The following is a 21,800-nucleotide window of genomic DNA, read 5'->3' as shown; positions in this document are numbered from 1 at the left end:
CATCACGGCTATGCTATGGATATCTGGTGGTGATTTATTTTGACCTAAAGTAAAAAAGTTGTAGTCGCCACCGCCAGATGTCACTAGTCATTAAGCTATTATTTTAGCAGTTTTTCATTAATTACAGGAGAACTAATTTAGTAAATGAAATTATTTTTGTTCTGGTCGCACCGCATAATTTTTGTATAATTTTTAAGACCAAAAAGTCCGAAATCTGTTGTTAAACATCCAAGCTATGGAGCGGGACATACAGACAGACAAAGTGACATGGGTTTTTTTTTTCTGCGTATGCGGTTATTAGCTTCGCCCTTCGGGCTCGCAATAATAATATCTCGAATTACGTCGGATGGCATGAAGGATATATAACCACAGCAGGTCACTGGTCACCTGCGGCGAGTGGGAAATTGCGGAGAAATTGATTTCATTTGTCGCAACATCTTTCTTGGGTGCTGGTGTTCAAAACAAGTTATACCCTCTACTATGTTTCGTTTCCTAAACGAATATATTTTTAACTAGGGCAACCCAGCACACAATTGCAGTCGTGTTAGTGCATTTGAATAACAAGTTTCATCGACGAAAAAGGGTTTCGGAAAAGGTAATAAAGCAGATTGGTACGTGTGTTAAATCAATATCGCTTGCGCAGCTATATCGGTAGAACAACATGGAAACTGTTGTTGTTGTTTAGTTACTGGTATCTTAAAAAAAAAGAAAAAGCCAGTTTGTAACTTGAATTAGTTTCTAAATTCAGCACAGGGTGAAATCCAACTAAAACAGGTATAATATACATAGTATTTCGCTTCATTTTGGAATTGGCCCAGAGCCAGAGCATTAAAAACATTTGGGACCAGCGGGGGACCAGCAATTATCAATTTGGGTCTATTTGAAAATCAACAGGAGCGTCGAAACCGGTACGTGAAAGAATTTTGCAGGGCCAGTTTATCTCGCGCAAAATGTTATAGTTGGAAAGCGTTATTGGCAAGTTTTAGCACGAATAACATGTGCTGGTAAATTCACTTTCGAAAAACGAGAAGTTCGCTATAGGTAGTACACATTTTAGTAGCTCCCCATCAACATTATAAACTTTAGCAGCTTTCACTTCTTATATTTATAAGTTGTAACGACCAGTATCGAAGGATAAGCCAATCTCTTTCCGATTAATTAGCTTTGCTATCATTCAAACTTTATAGTCGATATTTTTAGACCTTCAGCCCTAACTCATTCATTTTTTAATGAGGTAGGACCGGGTAGGACTATAGTCCAATTCAGCTCGAATCGTTTATAGGCGACCACAACTAATTAGATAAGCGAGAAAGCTGATGTACAGGGAATATATCGCTATCGGAATATAAAGAACAACGGACTGATCAGTATATGTAGGCCTATCTTTTTCCTATAGGCGGTATTGGATATGTCTCTGAATAAGGCCATGCAAATACATACCCAAGGTGATTTTTGGTTGTCTGGAAATCTGTCTAGGACTTGACCTCTTGACGTATACTAAATTCTTTTCGCTTAGTTCCTATACGACCTTAACCCTTTTTATTCGTGTACACGTGCTCCTGATATTGATAGTAGCTAGCCTAATCCTTTCCAAAATAGAGCCTTTGACGAAACGTAATATATATTAATTATATTATGGGTTACACTAATTCCAAAAGTAGGCTTGTCTGCCGAGCTGCACCAACACCTGTAATATGCTTTTACTTTTTACTTATACTTTGCACTGTGAAAGCGATAGTTTCGAGGGCCCACGACCAGTTTTCGTCCACTTATCTTATACTTTCACTCATATGCATTTCGGATGCATTTGCATACCTCTATACGTCGCTCAGTGAATGCCTGTAATGGGATGTCATGGCGTTTCCCTTCGAGAAGGGAATCGCCATTACTATAAAAGTGTCTTATTCCTGGATATCGCCATTGTTGAGCAGGCGGTGGTGGTGGATGCTTGCAGGATCTCCACGGTGAAACTATAAGCGCAATCAAAGTTTTTCTGAACACACACAAACACACACACACACACAAAATGTTCGTCCCAGGTATTGCCGAATGTATTTTACTTGTGTTAACAATTATCTGCTCCGGTGCGGCCCACAATATTCTCGTCCTAACGCCCATCACTACGCCCAGCCACAGCAATGTATTTGAACCGCTGGTGGCTCAACTGGCCGATCGTGGCCACTTTGTGACTTACTGGAACGGATTATTGCCATCAGACAAATCCGACAAATCGAGTTGGGTGATGAAAAGCAATCAGACGACTGTAGCCAATAGCTCCAATTTGCGACTTTTAACTTCTCCGAATTTGGTGAGGCTCAACAGCCAACATGAAATCGACTTCAACGATCGTGACAGCCCATTTCGTCTCCTATTCAGAATGCCGGGCACACTTGAGAAATATTGCAAGGCCATCTATGAGGATCCCGTTTTTCATTGGCTAATGAACTCGAAGGAGCGATACGATCTCATAATCCTCGACGGGTTTTCCAACGATTGCACTTTACTGTTGGCCGAAGTCTTTGATGTGCCATTTATTTACCTGAACTGTTTTCCTCCCACTCCGTGGCTTCTGTACGCCATCGGCTCACCACTGGCCATGGATCACTTCCCAAATCCTTCCGGAACAAGAGACAAGATGGATTTATGGCAGCGAACGTTCAACGTAGTGACCGGCTTGGGTGGACTCTTCATTTACAATTGGCACATCCTGCCCACGATAGATCGTGTCGCGTCACGAGTGTTAGGCAAACACAACTTAACGCCCATCTTGGACATTCAAAGTCGTCGCTTGAGTCTTTTAATGACCAACACACATTTCAGCATTAATTTCCAGCTTCCAACTTCATCGGCCGTCGTAGAAGTCGGTGGATTGCACTTGGGTGGCAAGCTCAAAAGACTACCTAAGGTTATGTGCCAAACACACCTTTCCTTTTTTTTGTGTTTACACTTGACTACTTTCTCTAACGTACATATTCCTTGTTTGTACATTTACAGGACTTGGTCTCGTTTCTCGACGGTTCCGGTGACGCTGGATTCATCATAGTCAGTTTTGGCTCAATGTTGAGAGGCGACGGTCTCCCGAAAGATTTCCGTCGTTTATTTTTGTCCGTTTTTGCCCGACTGCCCCAACGAGTCGTGTGGAAATGGGAGGACCAAAGCAAATTAGGAGAAAGTGAAGAATTGATCCCGTCCAACGTCAAAACCATTTCTTGGTTGCCGCAGAAGGAATTGTTGAGCCATCGAAATGCTCGACTTTTCATCTCGCATGGCGGACTCCTCAGTAAACAGGAGACCATCTTTAACGGTGTTCCTGCCATCTTTTTGCCTGTCTGGGCTGACCAGCCGATCAACGCCCAAAAAGCCGAAGACGATGGGTACGCCATTCGTCTGTGCTGGGACGAATTAACCGAGGAAATACTTTACAATGCCATCCAAGCTATTCTGACTAATCCGAGGTTTGTATCGATTTAAGCAGAGCTATTTCGTTTGGCACAAATGAATTTAAAAAATATTACGAATCTGTTTTCCGTGTGTAAAGGTATGCCAAGAGAATGCAGCATGTGTCTGCACTGATGCAAGACCAGATTGATAAACCAATGGACCGAGCCATTTACTGGATAGAATACGTCATCCGTCACCAGGGCGCGCCACATTTACGGAATGCATCCAGGGATCTTATGCTACCCCAACGAGCCTTGCTAGATGTGATGTGCATTTTCTTTATTTTCACTTTTTCCATGATCTACGTGATCTACCGTCTTTGTCTTTTTTGCTCCGCATTATACCGTTGGAAAGATATGATGATTGGATTGCACAAAAAAGATGATTGAAATTGGATATTTGGTTTGATCACTTTGATGACAAATAAAGTATTAACAACTAACACCCAATGTAAAAAGGTTGATTGAATTGTAAACATATGAAGAAATAAAAATAAATGAAAATGTAATTTAAAAAATTTTCCACTCAATCAGCAAATTGGAAACAATACACGAATGAAAACAATGGCCGCTGTCCACACTATGCTCCACATTCGGCTGCTGTCAAAAGTGTGGCTGGAAAATGGCAAAGTACACAAGTACAAGGAGGCTAGGTACACGAAGATAGTTGCAAAATGTGAGTTGTAACTACAATAAGTATAAAATAAGTAAGAACTCTAAAGTGATGCTTGAATAGACTTAACATGTGCATTCAGATTGATTTTTAGTACTACGTTCTACTGGAATGCATCGAAAAGGTCTTGCATATTTGCTCTTATTAGGTGAAAATGAAAATAGTGGATGATTGTATTTGTTCGTTTTTCTGCCTTTACAGGTGAAGATTTGTATCATATGCTATTGGGGTGTATTACGTAAACTGCTGTTGTCCTAACTCTGGGAAGTGCACCTCTACTCTTCAACCCACTCCTCATTCCATCACTTCTCGTCTTTCCTCATCTCCATAGGCCTACCTACTAAGTGAGTTCCTCTTATAATATTGTTACTGCACTTTTCAGTAACAATTTCCTGGTGCCACTAAATTATGCAGCTCATAAGCCAATAATGTTTGTATAACATGTCCCACTGGTTCTCTCAATAATGATGTGCTTCGTCATTCTGCTTCATTCATGTTAAGTCATGTAGATAAATACGTTATGGCTTAGGCCTATTCACCCATCGCGTGAAGATGTTGCTCACGTTTGAACAGGCGAATGTGTGAGCAAATTTCTTTCTCTTCTAATTTTATTTTATTGAAAAGACGTAATAGGAGTAGACACAAGATTGGCAGCCAACACTTACGCCAGTGCTGACGCTTCATCGGTGTTGTCTGGTGGTTGGACTTTGTTCCTGAAATACTCGTGATCGAAGATCAACCGGTGGCTAGACGCAGTCTGTTTGAAGAATTGATGGAAGACTCTGGATATGGTAAATCGCAATTTTACGCCTAAAAACTTTTGAACCAAAATTTCCCCTAAAATTTTGATAATGTCGACATGATTATGAGGGCTCATTGGCCCGCACCAGCGGAACGTGTATCGTTATGTCCCATCAGTCCATCATCGGATGGATTTCACGCTATGGGAATAAATATTTATTCTTTCGATTGATGTTGATTTAAATTTAAATAGTTGGCGATGCCAGTTAATCGAGTAATGTGGTCTTAATTTGTGTTTACAAGCATGATGGAAATTGTCGTAATGTTATTAAAGTAATATTCTTAAGCCCTCTTTTTTAAATTTTAGATTATGGCTAAGGTGTTGCCCAAAAGAAATTCGAAAATTCGGTCTGTTATTTTGACTTCTTTATTTTTTAACATCACCTGTTGCTGTTTTCTATCGTTCCTTTGAAGAAACCGACTACATGTCTATTGTCTAGTCGTTAGCATTTTAAAATTTGTCGATGGTCGTCACGAGATTAACACGTTGAACCTCCTGCCTTTCATCTGTGTTTTGCTTAGTCTTCCGCATGAAGGAAATGTAGACGTCAGGCCTTGTTATTTTATGAGTATTAAAACCAAGCGGCTATTGATAGGTTGATTTTTTAACTCTCCATATCTGCTCATTTGCCATCTAGAAAGTAGTAAAATAATGGCCATATCAAGTTTATTATTAAGATAGCGTTTTCAAATGTAGAATGAAAGAATGAGAAAATTAGAAAACGACTCTTACATCGGTGGAGTGTGCTTGTTGTGTGTACTTTAATTTTGGGGGTTCATAGTTGGTAGCATAGCTGAGCATTGCTTTCGACCTCATTAGCATTCTGTCCCCGTTGGTCTTTTTTCGATTATTTCTGCTATTTACGGGCTATTTACTTAATCAAACCGCCTAAATTGTTCTAAAACAAGCCCCGTTATAACTGTTCATTGATAACTCAGGAAATTGAGACATTCCCTTCAAATATTTGCAAATAGTGTCAATCCAATGTGTCGTCGTGTGTCATATGGGGCAAGTTGGTTTTCGCTGATTAGCCGCGATTCTTCATTTGACTCGAAATGGCAGAAGATGGTGAAACAATTCGGGAAATTTCCGGGAATTTCTCGTTTCGTATTTGCTCAATCGTATCATGCCAGATATTATTGGCGAGCCGTTGGCGAGTTGAGCGTAAGGCACCGCTGACAGCACTTGCGGTTTAACGGTTAATTACTTGTAGTACTTATTCCCTTTCCTCTGTCCAATGTTCTAAATTAACATGCGCAAAAGATGTGCATGCAAATTTCCCTGACCCGCTACGTCTCGGTATACTCCCTGAACTTTCCTTGTCCCAATACACAACAACTTGAAAACGAAAAATTGATATATTAAATTTTAATTTCCAGGCCAAGGATTCTCTGCTGTTCCTGAGGGAATTCAAGGACCAACGGAAGCGACCGAAGCTAGCTGTTCCAGAGGCCAGGTCCGCTTCCGGAATCAAGACTATTACCGAAATAATACGTGAACATAATGAGATTTACCGTCACACGGTGACATCGCATACGGACATCAATAAAATTACATGGGTATGTTAATGAATTGATTTTAACCTTTCACAGTTGTTTTGTTGGATTATACTCTGTATTCTATTTTCATACTCAAAGCAATTCTATGCATTAATAGCGGGATATGACAGGCAAGGAATAAGAAAGATTTTTTCTCTTGCACACAAAAGAGATTTTTTCTTTTTCCTGTTGGCAAAATTGTGTAGACTGCAGGTTAAAAGAATTGTTAAAATGAGATTTTACATCGGTTAACTTTTTTGTTAAGAAGCGCAATAATTTCTTCCATGTTTTCTTGTTTGTAATTTTGTCGAATAAGTAATTGAGGACTGGGTGCTTTTGACTGGCAATTCACGTCAATCCCAGCTCGAATCAACAGTCGCAGTGTGTCGATCAGTTTGATGCCTGAATTGTGCCTACACAGAATATGAAGAGCATTCCAGCCGCTATGTCCGTAGATTTTTCCGTTGATTTTGATTCCGTTGTCGATAAAAAACTGAACTACTTCAGTCAGATTTTCTTCCGCGTAATTTGCGCACAAAATATGGAGGGCGTTCCATCCGCGTTGGTTTCTGCAGTTGATATCAATTCCAGCCCCAATTAGAAGCCGAATTAAATCAATGATGTTGAAATTCTTGTAATTTTTACACAAGCCATGGAGAGCATTCCATCCGTCTTTGGTTCTGCAATTGACGTCGATCCCATTATCGATAAAAAGTTGAACGGCGTTAATCAGATTTTCTTCTGCGTAATTTCCACATAGAATTTGGAGGGCGTTCCATCCGCCGTGGTTGACGCAGTTGATATCGATTCCGGCCTCAATCAAAAGTCGAACAATACCAATTAAGTTATTATTCCTGTAATTTTTACACAAGCAATGTAGGGCATTCCATCCGACTTGTGTTCTGCAGTTAACATCGATTCCGTTTCCAATAAGGAGTTGAACTAAATCAATCAAATTTTCACCGGAATAATTGGTGCATAAAAAGATTAGGGCATTCCATTCGTCCTTGTCCTGCCAGTGAATATCAATGCCGTTGTCAATTAAAAGACGGACGATATCTATCAAGTTCTCTTGTGGGTAATGCAGGCACAGTATCAATAAGGCATTTTGGCGTAATTGATTTTTCCAGGTAACGTCGATTCCGTGTTGTATTAATAACCTGACTATGTCGACGAGGTTCTTCTGGTGATAGAGCCGACACAAATAAAACAGGGCATTCCACCCTTCTTGATCCTTGCAATTCACGTCTATTCCTTCTTGATTCAACAAGAGTCGGATCGCATCCATCAAATCTTTCCTTGAATGGCCTCTCTTTGTCAGTTGGAGAAGTGGCGTCAACCCTTCTTCATTTACGCAATTGATATCGACACCTTGGCGTAACACGTCGTTGATTTCATCCATACTTGAAAGTGGCTCCGCCATTAACTTGAACAGTTGAACCTTAATCAAATCGTCGGACATTAAGCGTAATCGCCATTACAACTCTTACACATATGACGCAATGAGAGAAAGAGATTAAACACGACAAGAGCAGATTAGCTAGATACAACCTAACTAAAAATAACTCTGGATCAATTCTTAACAAAGTTGAACAAAACGTAGAATTCCCTTATGTTGCGTGTTTTGCGTCACTAGCTATTACAAATGTTAAATAATGCTTTTTTTGTATTATGCTTAATTTGAATTTTTACCTGATGTGTGACAGTTGTCTCCTCGATATTCGTTTCAATGGAAGTTTTTTTCCCAACTGGGACCTTTTACATGAAAATTTCTGTCTTTAAACGGGTATCGCATCCTGTACTGTTGACGTGGTCACTATCCGGTTTGCACGTTATCTTTTTATGGGCTAGTTGCTGCATTTACAACTTCTCACTACGCAATATTTGTTGAAAATTAACAAGTGATTACCATATGTGTTCACTGTATTTTCCTTTTCGTCGAAATATGAATCATTTTTCACACTCAAGTGAAGTTCTTCTCATGACTCATGTCATCTCAACAATAAAACTTTGTAGATTTGCGCAAACTTAACAAAAAATACCGGAAGTATGCGATGAACCTGACGTAAAACGTGAAAATATGTTCGCGAATCTAATAGCCTTATTACTTCATTTCTTCCGTCGACTGCACTGTTTTTTCTTGTAAAAGTTGTAATCTTGTTATTGTTGTTTTTTTCAACAGGTTTTCAATGTAATAACGCATGGTTTCTCACAATATTTCGGAAGTAAGTCTATCACTCTGCCTCTGTCCTTACTCGGACGCTGTCAAAAGTGGGGCTGGAAAATGGCAAAGTGGGGAGGCTAATAGGTACACCAAGATGGTTGCAAAATGTGAGTAGTAACTACAATAAGTAGGACATTTGCCCAATGTAAGTAAGAACTATAAAGTGATGCTTGATTAGATTTTACACGTGCATTCAGATTGTTTTTAAATAACACGTTCTACTGGAGTGCATCGAAAAGGTCTTGCATATTTGCTCTTAGGTTGAATTTCTTAAAAAAAAATAGCCGTAAAATAGTGGATGATTGTATTTGTTTACCCTTTTTTTGCTTTATAGGTGAAGATTTGTACCATATGCTATTGGGGTATGTTAATTACTGCTGTTGACCTAACTCTGGAAAGTGCACCTCTACTCTTCAACCCACTCCTCATTCCATCACTTCTCGTCTTTCCTCATCTCCTACCTACCAAGTGAGTTATTCCTCTACCAGTATTGTTACTACACTTTTCAGTTACAATTTCCAGGTTCCACTGAATTGTGCACCTCATTAAGCCGAACATGTGTGTATAGTGTGTTCCACTGGTCCTCTGAATGATCTGCTTCATTCTGCTCCATTCATGTTCAGTCATGTACATTACCGGTATGGCTTTCACACACCATGTAAATTATTTTATATCTTAATATCTTGATAATGTCGACATGATTTTCAGGGCTCATTGGCCCGCACCAGTGGTCCATGGGACTTTATGTCCCATCAGTCCATTACTGGATGGTTTTCGCGCTATAAGTTAGACAAATTATTTTAATTCTTTCGGAATAAGATTATGAATGTGTTGGCGACGACAGTTAATCGAGTTTTATGTGGGCGGGGCTAAATTTGTGTTTGACAAACATGTGGACAGTTTGTCATTTACTACTAAAGTCGTATTCTTAACTCCTTCTGTTTTTAATTTAGATTGTGGCCTCGGGAGATGCTTCCCAGAAGAACACTGGCTTCTTTTCCTGGATAGCCAGCAACCGCGAACTCGATTCTGCAGATAAACAGCAAACGATGCGCTCATAAAATGCCAAAAGAATGTTGAAGATTAGGGTAAGCCAGCATTCATATATGCTTTTAAGTTAGTTATATACAGTATTGAGACCATTGGAATGTTTTTATTTGCACTGCATTAAAGAGGGAGTGGATGTCATTAGGAAAGACATTTAAGATGATGTTGCGGGGTGGGATCACCTTCTTTCGTTCCGTTATGTCAGTTCGTTCAGTCAATTAGTTTGATTTCTTCATTTCTTAGCACCTGGTGCGGTTTTCTGTCTTTTTCTTTTTTCTTCTATTTTAAATTACTACATGTCTAGCCGTTAGCCTTTTAAAATTTGCCGATGGTCGTCGCCAGAACACATTGAACCTCCTGCCTTTCATCTGTTTTGCTTTTACGTAAGAATTTAATCTTCCGCATGAAGGGGTCAATGGTCCGGTATTGGATTAAAGGAACCAGGGATTAAAGCGTCTGCCTGAGTTGAGTTAATTGCGAGGTTAATTGTTCCTGAACTGGTTTTTCCAGGATGAGGCGTAGTAATTCTAAAATCGACACGAGTCTTAGTGAATCTAGCCTCGAGTTTTTTTTTTTTTTTCCTTTTGTCTCACAACAAGGAAATAAATCGAATTGATTTCATCTTGTAAATCCTTTCCTAGTATTTTCTTTTCTCTTGTGTAAATAATGGAATGCGTTAGCTTGTCCATCGAGTCTCATCTAATTCCCAAATTAAATTTTTTTTTCTTCAAATCCTTCCTCATGCGAAACATTTGTTTAATTAAAATTTTTTTTATGGTTTTATTGTTTTAATAATTTGCGCTGTGGAAATATAAATTTAATTATTTTTTTTTACCATAAGGGGTACTGTTAATAAGCACATTTTTCAGTGGGCAAAGCATTCCCTTCTTGGCGTTTCAAATGCAAACATTTGTACAAAATTTATTGATCTTTTTAAGTCGCAAATAAAAGAATAAAACTACTAAAGTATATCTGCTCGTTTTCCAACTACAAATTAAGTGTTACCTAGTGTTAGCCCAATGTGTCGCATGGGGCAAATGGGTTGTTGCTGATTAGCCGCGAATACATTTACCTCAAAATGGTAGGTGCAATAATTCGGGGATTTTCTATATTTCTGAATTGTAGTGCATTGCTTAGCCTTGATTCAGCGTTTGAGCGTACAGCACCGCCAACAGCACTTGGCTAAACTGTTATTACTTGTAGTATTCCCTTTCCTCTGTCCCCTGTTCTAAATTAACATGCGCAAAAGATGAGCATGCGGATGTCCCCTGTTTCGTTACGTTCTGGTATACTCCGCACTCCTCCCTGCACTTTCTTTACCCCAATACGGCAATACTCTATAATGAAAACGACAGATTGATAGGATTCAAGTTTAGTGCAAGAGTTCCAGGCTAAGGATGTTTTCCTCTGCTGTCCCTGAGGGAATTCAAGTACAAACATAGAAGTGACGGAAGCTAGATGTTCCAGAAACCGGGTCCGCTCCCACGACTTATGACAGACCGAAGTTAAGAGAACATAAAGGGACTTATTATACCGTCACGCTGACATCGCATACGGATCATCCATAAAATAGTGGGATTGTTAATGAATTGATTTAAACGTTTCGCATTTGTTTGGTTGGTTTAATATTCTTCTTAATATTCTATCTGATTCTCAAAGCGATGCTTAAAAGTTCTCTGCATTAATAGCGGGATTACATTATGCAAGAAATAACAAAGGGATTTTTCTCTTGACAAAAGAATTAATTGTTTTCCGGTTGGAACCGCAAATGTACTTTAGACTGCAGATTTAACAAACGCGCTCAAACAATATGATTTTACATCGGTAAACTCCTTTTGTTAAGAAGCGCAATAATTTCTTCCATGTTTTCTTGTTTGTAATTTTGTCGAATAAGAAATTGAGGACTGGGTGCTTTTGACTGGCAATTCACGTCAATCCCAGCTCGAATCAACAGTCGCAGTGTGTCGATAAGTTTGATGCTTGAATTGTACCTACACAGAATAAGAAGAGCATTCCAGCCGCTATGTCCGTAGATTTTTCCGTTGTCGATAAAAAACTGAACTACGTCAGTCAGATTTTCTTTCGCGTAATTTGCACACAAAATATGGAGGGCGTTCCATCCGCGTTGGTTTCTGCAGTTGATATCAATTCCAGCCTTAATCAGAAGCCGAATTAAATCAATGATGTTAATATTCTTGTAATTTTTACACAAGCCATGAAGAGCATTCCATCCGTCTTTGGTTCTGCATTTGACGTCGATCCCATTGTCGATGAAAAGCTGAACTACGTTAATCAGATTTTCTTCTTCGTAATTTCCACATAGAATTTGGAGGGCGTTCCATCCGTCGTGATTGACGCAGTTGATATCAATTCTGGCCTTAATCAAAAGTCTGACAACATCGATTAAGTTAATATTCTTATATCTTTTACACAAGCTATGTAAAGCATTCCACCCGTCTTTTGTTCTGCAATTGACGTCGATCCTATTGTCGATAAAAAGTTGAACTACGTTAATCAGATTTTTTCCTGTGTAACTTCCACATAAAATATGGAGGGCGTTCCATCCGTCTTGGGTTCTGCAGTTAACATCGATTTCGTTTCTAATCAAAATTCGAGCAATTTCAATTAAGTTAACATTCTTGTAGTTTTTACATAAGCAATGTTGAGCATTCCAGCCGTCATTGTTTCTGCTGTTGATATCGATTCCGGCCTCAATCAGGAGTCGAACAATACCAATTAAGTTATTATTCTGGTAATTTTTACACAAGCAATGTAGGGCATTCCATCCTACTTGTGTTCTGCAGTTAACATCGATTCCTTTTCCAATAAGGAGTCGAACTAAATCAATCAAATTATCACCGGAATAATTGGTGCATAAAAACATTAGGGCATTCCATTCGTCCTTGTCCTGCCAGTGAATATCAATGCCGTTGTCAATTAAAAGACGGACAATATCTATCAAGTTTTCTTGTGGGTAATGCAGGCACAGTATCAATAAGGCATTTTGGCGTAATTGATTTTTCCAGGTAACGTCGATTCCGTGATGTATCAACAATCTGACGATGTCGACCAGGTTCTTCTGGTGATAGAGCCGACACACATAAAACAGGGCATTCCATCCTTCTTGATCCTTACAATTCACGTCTATTCTTTCTTGATACAACAAGATTCGAATAACTTCCATCAAATCTTTCCTGGAATGGCCATTCTTTATCAGTTGGAGAAGTGGCGTCAACCCTTCTTTATTTACGCAGTTGATATCGACACCTTGGCGTAACATGTTGTTGATTTTCTCCATGCTTGAATGTAGCTCCACCATTAAGTTGGACAGTTTCACCTTTTTATCAAATTGTCACGACCTTTGTATGATTGCACAAAAACTCGGCGAAGAGTGCGACACTAAGCGCAATCGCCACTATACAACACTTACAGTATGTGACGCAATGAGAGAAAGAGAATTACGGAGAATTAAAAACGACAAGAGCAAAATAGATGCAACCTTACAAAAAGAACTATGGATCAATTTTGAAAGTTTTGGCTGAAAAGAGTAAACAAGAAAGGCAGTAACCATCATTTGTGCGGCTTAAGCCAAGGTTATTCAAGGAAAGACTAAGTGATTCAGAGAACAGCCTTGAACAATTAAGTGGAATTCACTTATTTGAACGTTACCATTACGATTGTTTATTTTTTACTTTTTTATTATGGTAAAGTTTTGTGACTGATGCGCGTCGGGTGTGTATATCGCAGTTGTCTTCTCAATTTTGGTTTAATTGGAAGTGGTTTTCCCAACTGGGACCTTCTATGAAAATTTCTTTCTTGTTTTTAAACGGAAATCGCTTCCTGTACTTGTTCCTGTACTGTTGACGGTTAGGCCTACTGGTTACTATCCGTTTTGCACGTTATCTTTTTATGGGCTAGTTGCTGCATTTACAACTTCTCACTACGCAATATTTGTTGAAAAATAACAAGTGGATTGTTAACCATATGTGAATAACCATATGTGAATAACCATAAAAGTGTGTTAACCATATGTGTTCACTGTATTTTCCATTTTCGTCGAAGTATGATTCATTTTTCACACTCAAGTGAAGTTAGTCTCATGACTCATTTAATGTAATCTCAACAATACTTTGGAAATTTTTTCACAATTTAAAAAATATACCGGAAGTATGCGATGGAGCTATCGTAAAGCGTGAAAAGGTGTTCGGGAATCTAGCCTTTTTTAAATTTCTGAGTGTACGTACGTAGCCTACGTTCATAAAATTTGAAAATTTTGAATTTGAAATCGTAGACGATAGTTGGTTCATTCAAAAATAGATGTCACCGTTGTCATCCGTCGACTGCCTTTTTTCTTGTGGTTCTTGTCTTCATAAACAAAAACAAAGTTGATGAAATTATCGGAAATAATTCACAAGTAAGTTTAAAGTATAAAATGTAAAACCCATGGTTTCTCATTATTTGTTTTTGTATTTACTGGCAAATTACCTGTATTTTGTAAGCAATTTGGTGCATGTAAACCCATTTTCATATTTTGTAGAGAGAAGTTACAATCTGAACTTTCATAGTCAACCTTGAACCTTCTGCACTTACTGCAAAAAATCTTCCTGTTCAGATTGATTGACAATAAAAGAAAACACTAGTTATTGGAAAGTTCCCATTATGGTGTCACACAAATTTAGAAATTCTGCATTGCAGGTGTTTTGCAAAATGTTGTTTATTATAGTGATTATATGCCATAAATTTAACTTTTTATTTCATATAAGTTTAAAAGTAAAAGTATGATAATAATGCTGTAATAAAAAGGAAACAGAAATATCAATTTTTTTACCAGTGCCAACTTATATCAAACTTGAACTAACATTGGTTCAATAATTATTTTTAGCTCATGTGTGGCCTGAAAAGTGAATGGAACCATTCCACTGAATAAACTTTAATTGTGAAAAGGAGAAGTTTTTAGAAATGAGCAAAGTGTTCTCAAATTTTTTTTTACTAGACATAAAGTGTAGTAACAGTATAAGTCTTTAACAAAAAAATAAATTGTGGACTTCAATAACAATTCTTCAGCTACTGAAGAGAGGAAGGTTGATACCATCCGCATTCGGCCCTTTGTTATTCATTAATTTCAATATATTTTTCTCTCCAAATATTCAGGATTTGATTACCATGTAATCATCGATGGAGCGATGAATCATCACATCAAAGACATCTCCGTTCTGCATATGATCCAGCCGAAGTCCCAATAATCCGAGTATCCCCTTCATTGACCATCGTAGCTGCCAAGAAAAGGATCACCTAGCTTTCTCCTACGGCTGTTGAATCCGTCGTGGGTTATCCGTTCTTATATACAAGGAAAGTTCGAGTATTAGAATATCTCGATTTTGATTGATAGTTTTGCACTTATTTGCATTCCTTTTGCAATGTTAAAAACTAACAAAAAAACAACCTATTTAGTTTCAACCCACGCGTATGCATCTGTCACTGTAGTTGGCAACTCCAAGCCGTGTGCGTCTATCGGTCGACACGTTGTTTGTCTAATTTAATTTGAGTTAAAGTCGTTATCTTGTGTGTCGTTAAAGCCCTAAAAAGCTGGCAGGCAAAACTACAGATCCAAAACTCTGTTTCAGTCCCATAAGGTTTACAAATTAGTCAGAAAAAAATTATTTCTCACCGGAACGTGCTTTACTGATAACCTCCGTATGCGGATGTCCCTGTATCGTTACATCCCGGTAGGCTATATAGCACCATTCCCTGCTCCTTCGTTGTCCTGGTAATCAACAATGAAAATGACAGATTGACATGCAAGATTTGAATATAGTGCAAGAGTTCCAGGGCACGGATGTTTTCTCTGCTGTCTGAACTTCAAGGACCGATCGAAGCGACGGCAGCCAGCTATTCCAGTGGAAACATCCTCTTCCACGACTATTACCGAAGTTATTATAATGGGACTGCTGTCACGGAGACGACACATCACATCAACAAATTATATGAGTATGTTAATGAATTGATTTTAACGTTTCGCATTTATTTGGTTGGTTTAATATTCTGTATTCTGTTTAATTCTCAAAGCAATTCTTAAAAGTTTTCTGCATTAATAGCGGGATTACATTATGCAAGAACTAACAAAGGGATTTCTCTTGACAAAAGAATGAATTGCTTTTCCGGTTGGAATCGCAAATGTTCTTTAGACTGCAGATTTAACAAACGCGCTCAAACAATATGATTTTACATAGGTTAACTTCTACTGTTAAGAAGCGCAATAATTTCTTCCATGTTTTCTTGTTTGTAATTTTGTCGAATAAGTAATTGAGGACTAGATGCTTTTGACTGGCAATTCACGTCAATCCCAGCTCGAATCAACAGTCGCAGTGTGTCGATCAGTTTGATGCTTGAATTGTACCTACACAGAATATGAAGAGCATTCCAGCCGCTATGTCCGTAGATTTTTCCGTTGATTTTGATTCCGTTGTCGATAAAAAACAGAACTACGTCAGTCAGATTTTCTTCCGCGTAATTTGCGCACAAAATATGGAGGGCGTTCCATCCGCGTTGGTTTCTGCAGTTGATATCAATTCCAGCCTCAATCAGAAGCCGAATTAAGTCAATGATGTTAATATTCTTGTAATTTTTACACAAGCCATGGAGAGCATTCCATCCGTCTTTGGTTCTGCATTTGACGTCGATCCCATTGTCGATGAAAAGCTGAACGGCGTTAATCAGATTTTCTTCTGCGTAATTTCCACATAGAATTTGGAGGGCGTTCCATCCGCCGTTGTTGGAGCAGTTGATATCAATGCCAGCCTCAATCAAAATTCGAACAACGTTAATAAAGTTAAGATTCTTACATGTTTTACACAAGCTATGTAGGGCATTCCACCCGTCTTCGGTTCTACAGTTGACGTCGATCCCATTGTCGATGAATAGCTGAACCACGCCAATCAGATTTTCTTCCTCATAATTCCCACACAAAATATGGAGGGCGTTCCATCCGCCGTTGTTGGAGCAGTTGATATCAATGCCAGCCGCAATCAGAAGTCGAACAATATCAATTAAGTTAACATTCTTGTAATTTTTACACAAGCAATGTAAAGCATTCCACCCTTCCTCGTTTTTACAATTGATATCGATTCCGGCCTCAATCAGGAGTCGAACAATATCAATTAAGTTATTATTCTTGTAATTTTTACACAAGCCATGGAGAGCATTCCATCCGACTTGATTTCTACAGTTAACATCGATGGCGTTGTCAATCAAAAGGCTAGCAATATCTATCAAGTTCTCATTTGGATAATGCATGCACAAAACTAACAAAGCATTTTGGCCAAATTCATTCTTCCAGGTAACGTCGATTCCGTGTTGTATTAACAATCTGACGATATCAACGAGGTTGTTCTGGTGACAGAGCCGACACAAATAAAACAGGGCATTCCATCCTTCTTGATCCTTGCAATTCACGTCTATTCCTTCTTGATTCAACAAGAGTCGGATCGCATCCATCAAATCTTTCCTGGAATGGCCTCTCTTTGTCAGTTGGAGAAGTGGCGTCAACCCTTCTTTATTTACGCAATTGATATTGACACCTTGGCGTAACATGTCGTTGATTTCATCCATGCTTGAATGTAGCTCCGCCATTAAGTTGGACAGTTTCACCTTTTTATCAAATTGTCGCGACGGTTTTATGACTGCACAAAAACTCGAAGAGTAAGTCCGACACTAAGAGTAATCGCTACTATAACACTTTCAGTAAATCGGTGCAATAACAGAAAGAGAATATGAACACAACAAGAACAGAATAGACGCAACCTTACTAGAAAGAACTGGAGCAATTCTGAAAGTTCTAGATGAAAAGAGTAAACAAGAAAGGCAGTAACCAACGTTTTGGCCTGAGCCAACACTAATGCGATTCAAGGAGAGACTAAGGAGATTCAGGGAAAAAAGTTGTTTAACAAAATGGGCATTTACGGAGCGTCATCATTACGATTTTTATTATTGACTGTATAGAGTGACGTGTTAACGTTAATTTTTTTTCTCCTTAATTTCGTTTAAGTGTAAGTAGCGTTCCCAACTGGGACCATTTCTGAAAATTTCTGTCTTGAAATGGAGATCGCGTTGACGTGATCACTATCTGATGAATTCTTTGCACTAGCTAGTACAGTTGCGTCAGTGCCCTTGATGAGACCATTAGAATAAGAAGAGGGAGTGGATCTCATCAGTAATAAGACAGCTAGAAGTGATGGGCCTTCTTTCGTTCCGTTTCCGTAAATCCGGTTTGTACCATCTCTGGAAGTCGATCATAGCCTTAAATGGGTATGTAGCTGAAATTGTTCTTGAATGTTTCTTGGTCAATCGTGTGATTATAGTAGCTTACTGCTACAGGCCACAACGGCCACGCTTGATTCCCATGTTTGAATCCGGTCGAATAAGTTTAAGAAATGCTGCAGAATATTTATATCGTCGTCGTCCTATTTCGGCAATAATGATCTGCAATATCATCACGTCCAGCATCCGTCAGTCCAGCATCATCATCATCATCATCCGGGCTATACTATCCGGCGGCCTCTCCGTCGTTCCATCACCAGCAGAACCTGTCGGCGACCGATGGCGGCGGAGGCTATCAGAGGTCGGCCGGGATTTATGGGCAGCCGACGGGAAATTCAAATCATCACCATTTGATTCACGGCAACAAGACGGGTGGCAGCGCGTCGATCAGCAGTCCGTCACCGTCGCCGAACGGCAACAGCAACAACAACGGGAGTTACGCCGGATTCGGCCACCTTCCTCACCATCCGTCGGCTTATCACCACTACCACCGATCGGTGGCCGTCCCGCTGGCCCGTCACGCCAACAGTTTGCATCATCAGCATCAAGGCGGGCCGGCTCATCATCTGGCGGCCGGCAGGTTCTCCGTCCATCACTCGCCGTTTGCTCATCACCACCGCCACCAGGGACCAGGCGGGAGGGTGTCCGTCTCGACGCCACCCTCTTCGCCCCGGGTCGTTGCTCCTCTGGAGACGCTCAACTCCGCCACTCATCATCACAATCAACTCCAATTGAATCAGCATCATCATCATCCGCATCTCATCCATCTATAACCCACTCCGCAACAGCAACAGCAACCTCTGATGCCGGCCAACAGGCCGGTTTTCCGTCAAAGCCAAACGCGGTAAATATTTGAATTTCAAATTTCTCCCGCGTTTTTTTTTCTGTTTAATTTTGAACATTGTACGCGAAACATTCGCGCAGGGCAGAAGCGATGAGGCCGGAAGAAAGTGACGACTCATTTGTGCTCGTTTGACGGATGCGCCAAGACGTACACGAAGTCGTCGCACCTGAAGGCCCACCTGCGGACGCACACGGGCGAGAAGCCGTACCAGTGCTCCTGGAAGGGATGCGGATGGAAATTCGCCCGCTCCGACGAGCTCACCCGCCACTACCGCAACCACACCGGCGACCGGCCCTTCCAGTGCCGCCTCTGCGAACGGGCATTCTCCAGATTCGACCATCTTGCCCCTTGTCTTGCCGTACACATGAAACGGCACGTAACGGCCTAGAAATAATATGCAGCAGCTTTTGAAAAATGAACAGAAAAAGAAGCTGAGGCGCTCATTTTGATAAAATAATATTTAATATTGTTATGTATAATCTTATCTCGTCTTTCTAATCGCATTCTATGTCAAACACTAAAAAGAAACAGAATTTAATAGGTCTGATTATTATCGCTCTATATATATATTGGGCGTGAAAAATTTAATTGAAATTTTTGTTTTAGAGGAAGAAAATCGAGTTTTTTTTAGGGGGGGGGGAATTAACTCGGAGAAAATGATGTAGCCGACCAAAGTTGTTGTGATGTTTCTCTCTTGTCGTTGTTGTATAGGACGGAATTCTGGACAGCAGATCTAGGCCCTTCGAATGACAGACGATGGACACCAGCGGTCATGCTGATTGGGGTCTGGCTGATTTTAGCCGGATTTTAAGGTATATACAGTGCATATACTGGGCGCATTTCTCGATATTGTCGTCTGCGTCCGTCTATGTATAGCCCATAACCCTTACTCAACACGGAGGCCATTCATCGGCACGCAAACGTCCAATCTCGTCTCCCGTGAGCCCAGCAACGCCTCTCTACTTTGTCCGACAACTTTGGTCGCTGTGTGTTTGGCACTCTAAGGATATAATAACGGGCTCCGCGCTTCCACCCTCATAACCAAACACACCCATTTGATTCATCATTCCCTCCCTGTAACGTTTGGTTTTCAAGCTTGTTCCGGATTTATACAGGAGAACTTGAATTTCAGATTTAGTCAGTACATGAGAAATGAATGAAACTGGCTGGAGAGGGGAAAATGTGCAAGAAATTACTGTTGGGTAGAAATACGTAACTACTCACTCTACTCTACGGTCAGAGCAGAAAAAAAAAAACGATTTTTCAACCTTTTCTGCAAGGAACGTAAACTACAATATTCTCTACTATTTCATGAAAGCGTCGATCGCACTAAAATACAGGATACAGCTCCTTCAAAATATGACTAACAATTTATTTTAATTATAAAATTAATGGATCCGAAATACACTAAGGGCTTTCTTCGTTACACAAGTGAATAAACTTCAAAATTATTTGACACAAATTAAATCCACAGTTGCTTCAATGCGGAATCGGGTGTTATATTGACTAATGCTTCCTGAACCAATCGACAGACATCACGCCCGACTTCTTCCATAGATCTGCTGGCATCTACAACCTGAAAATAAAACATTATAAGGAGTATTCTAGAATATTTTATTATGGCATTACCCTCCATGATTCATCTTGAAGCTTCAGATAGTTTGATCGGACAACTTTCTGCATCTCGAGATTTTCGTAGCGTTCAGATCCATACTGTCCCCTAGTTTGTGCCTCAACGGGATCAATATCAAGAAATATTACCAGATCAGGTTTCAACAAACCACTGTCTGATTGTTGGCACCACCTTAAGTCCATGTTCTATAACAAAGTATTAGGCAAGTTAGAGTTTTACAAGAATAATTTTAGCTGAAAATCCTTGTTATATATACAGGTTTTGCGGCAGAGAAGGCAATTCCTGAATATGAGTAACGATCCACGATAACATTTGTGCCTTTCTGCAATAAATTTTTAATGTCTAGCCTGTGTGTAGAAATATTTTACCTTAAATGCATAGAAAAATTTAAAAAGGAAAACTAAAAAAGACGTACAACAGTTCCCATCGATTGGCTGAAAAGAGCAAATGGATTGCATGATCATCTAATTCTGTGCTGCATTCCAAGTATTTATTGATAAGACTCCCTGTAAGGATGTAAAAAGAATACTTTCAATCTATATGTTAATTAGGTTGAAATTGTGGTAGAGATTTACCAATGATAGTTGATCGATCTGAAATTTGAGAGGATTTTGAGATCATTTAAAGAAGTATATCAACATTAAAATATTAAACATTTCGCTACCTGGAAATCTCATTAGATGAGCTTCTTTGTTGCTTTCTTGTAACCACCTGATTGCCTTGTGGTATTTATTCAACAAATGCACTTTGTTTATTTGATTTTAAGATGTTTATTAATACAAATGTTTTACCTTTTGACATTGAGTAGTTTTTCCTGACCGATCACATCCTTCTAGTACGATGAGTGCGCCTCTTTTTATCATTTTATTGTAATATTAGTGTATACCTCTAAAATAAGCATGAAAATAAATTGTCGATGGCTGGAATAATTAAACTGCGTAACAGTTAAGTTAAGCAGTAAAATCTGCTGATTTGACACTTCCCAGGAAAGAATAACAAGAACAAGAACTTGTCACTTTCGAAAACTTACCAGACGAGACGAACATGACAGAACCGTGTTGCCAGATCTCTGCCGATGAATACCAATTAGCAATGACATTTTTTATCGGGTTCCAGCTAGGGCTGTGGCCCGAACGTTTTTTAGCGTTTTTTTTTTAAATAGGTTTTTTAGATGGGTTTTTCTTCTTCCGCGGGTTGGAGCGGGTTGGGCCAACAGAGCAAATTGGACTCGGCCCGGGCCGACCCATGGGTCAAAAAAATTTCCCGATAGGGATTCTATCGCC

General features: G+C 39.5%; 6 protein-coding genes across 9 annotated transcripts; 2 read left to right on the top strand and 4 right to left on the bottom strand.

The window, feature by feature from the left end:
• Positions 1–1,912: 1,912 nt before the first annotated feature.
• LOC124190016 (UDP-glycosyltransferase UGT5-like) lies at positions 1,913–3,883 on the top strand. The gene is made up of 3 exons (XM_046582530.1): positions 1,913–2,905; positions 2,995–3,455; positions 3,539–3,883. Exons 1-3 carry the CDS (start codon positions 2,027–2,029, stop codon positions 3,828–3,830), a joined length of 1,632 nt encoding a protein of 543 aa, XP_046438486.1. The 5' UTR covers positions 1,913–2,026; the 3' UTR covers positions 3,831–3,883.
• Positions 3,884–6,274: 2,391 nt separating this feature from the next.
• LOC124190017 (putative ankyrin repeat protein RF_0381) lies at positions 6,275–8,232 on the bottom strand. 2 transcript variants are annotated; one of them, XM_046582531.1, is made up of 2 exons: positions 8,146–8,213; positions 6,275–8,089 (listed from the first exon to the last, which is right to left on the bottom strand). In XM_046582531.1, the coding sequence occupies exon 2, from the start codon at positions 7,913–7,915 to the stop codon at positions 6,680–6,682; it is 1,236 nt and encodes a 411-aa protein (XP_046438487.1). In that variant the 5' UTR covers positions 7,916–8,089; positions 8,146–8,213; the 3' UTR covers positions 6,275–6,679. The 2 variants fall into 2 exon arrangements, with proteins under 2 accessions (XP_046438487.1, XP_046438488.1); XM_046582532.1 differs by having other exon boundaries at positions 6,276–7,894; positions 8,146–8,232.
• A 3,308-nt stretch (positions 8,233–11,540) lies between these two features.
• Positions 11,541–13,022, bottom strand: LOC124189920 (putative ankyrin repeat protein RF_0381). The gene has a single exon (XM_046582435.1). It carries the CDS (start codon positions 13,020–13,022, stop codon positions 11,541–11,543), a length of 1,482 nt encoding a protein of 493 aa, XP_046438391.1.
• A 1,016-nt stretch (positions 13,023–14,038) lies between these two features.
• On the top strand, positions 14,039–19,115 carry LOC124189791. Of its 2 annotated transcripts, XM_046582261.1 has the most exons (5): positions 14,039–14,138; positions 14,876–15,047; positions 15,540–15,712; positions 18,224–18,884; positions 18,965–19,115. In XM_046582261.1, exons 3-5 carry the CDS (start codon positions 15,561–15,563, stop codon positions 18,992–18,994), a joined length of 843 nt encoding a protein of 280 aa, XP_046438217.1. In that variant the 5' UTR covers positions 14,039–14,138; positions 14,876–15,047; positions 15,540–15,560; the 3' UTR covers positions 18,995–19,115. The 2 variants fall into 2 exon arrangements, with proteins under 2 accessions (XP_046438217.1, XP_046438216.1); XM_046582260.1 differs by lacking the exons at positions 14,039–14,138; positions 14,876–15,047 and having other exon boundaries at positions 15,055–15,712.
• Positions 15,758–17,530, bottom strand: LOC124189790 (putative ankyrin repeat protein RF_0381). The gene has a single exon (XM_046582259.1). It carries the CDS (start codon positions 17,351–17,353, stop codon positions 15,956–15,958), a length of 1,398 nt encoding a protein of 465 aa, XP_046438215.1. The 5' UTR covers positions 17,354–17,530; the 3' UTR covers positions 15,758–15,955.
• A 1,120-nt stretch (positions 19,116–20,235) lies between the features above and the next one.
• On the bottom strand, positions 20,236–21,681 carry LOC124189792 (thymidylate kinase-like). Of its 2 annotated transcripts, XM_046582264.1 has the most exons (8): positions 21,548–21,681; positions 21,309–21,405; positions 21,182–21,236; positions 21,093–21,110; positions 20,933–21,023; positions 20,774–20,864; positions 20,514–20,702; positions 20,236–20,460 (listed from the first exon to the last, which is right to left on the bottom strand). In XM_046582264.1, exons 2-8 carry the CDS (start codon positions 21,378–21,380, stop codon positions 20,347–20,349), a joined length of 630 nt encoding a protein of 209 aa, XP_046438220.1. In that variant the 5' UTR covers positions 21,381–21,405; positions 21,548–21,681; the 3' UTR covers positions 20,236–20,346. The 2 variants fall into 2 exon arrangements, with proteins under 2 accessions (XP_046438220.1, XP_046438219.1); XM_046582263.1 differs by lacking the exon at positions 21,548–21,681 and having other exon boundaries at positions 21,309–21,541.
• Between the last annotated feature and the right edge of the window lie 119 nt (positions 21,682–21,800).

Source organism: Daphnia pulex, chromosome 3, assembly GCF_021134715.1.
Source record: "Daphnia pulex isolate KAP4 chromosome 3, ASM2113471v1".
NCBI lineage: Eukaryota > Metazoa > Arthropoda > Branchiopoda > Diplostraca > Daphniidae > Daphnia > Daphnia pulex.
Note: the sequence above shows the minus strand (reverse complement) of the source record. Positions and strands in the feature narration are given on the sequence as shown.

Coding starts and splice junctions, on each gene's coding strand:
- LOC124189792 (XM_046582264.1), bottom strand. CDS start 21,380: ATGATAAAAAGAGGCGCACTCATCGTACTAGAAGGATGTGATCGGTCA. Junction 21,237..21,308: donor AAACTACTCAATGTCAAAAG/GTAAAACATTTG, acceptor AAATACCACAAG/GCAATCAGGTGGTTACAAGA. Junction 20,703..20,773: donor CCTTCTCTGCCGCAAAACCT/GTATATATAACA, acceptor ACTTTGTTATAG/AACATGGACTTAAGGTGGTG.
- LOC124190016 (XM_046582530.1), top strand. CDS start 2,027: ATGTTCGTCCCAGGTATTGCCGAATGTATTTTACTTGTGTTAACAATT. Junction 2,906..2,994: donor AGCTCAAAAGACTACCTAAG/GTTATGTGCCAA, acceptor GTACATTTACAG/GACTTGGTCTCGTTTCTCGA. Junction 3,456..3,538: donor GCTATTCTGACTAATCCGAG/GTTTGTATCGAT, acceptor CCGTGTGTAAAG/GTATGCCAAGAGAATGCAGC.
- LOC124189791 (XM_046582261.1), top strand. CDS start 15,561: ATGTTTTCTCTGCTGTCTGAACTTCAAGGACCGATCGAAGCGACGGCA. Junction 15,713..18,223: donor CACATCAACAAATTATATGA/GTATGTTAATGA, acceptor CATCACGTCCAG/CATCCGTCAGTCCAGCATCA. Junction 18,885..18,964: donor TTCCGTCAAAGCCAAACGCG/GTAAATATTTGA, acceptor ACATTCGCGCAG/GGCAGAAGCGATGAGGCCGG.
- LOC124189920 (XM_046582435.1), bottom strand. CDS start 13,022: ATGGAGAAAATCAACAACATGTTACGCCAAGGTGTCGATATCAACTGC.
- LOC124190017 (XM_046582531.1), bottom strand. CDS start 7,915: ATGTCCGACGATTTGATTAAGGTTCAACTGTTCAAGTTAATGGCGGAG.
- LOC124189790 (XM_046582259.1), bottom strand. CDS start 17,353: ATGGCGGAGCTACATTCAAGCATGGATGAAATCAACGACATGTTACGC.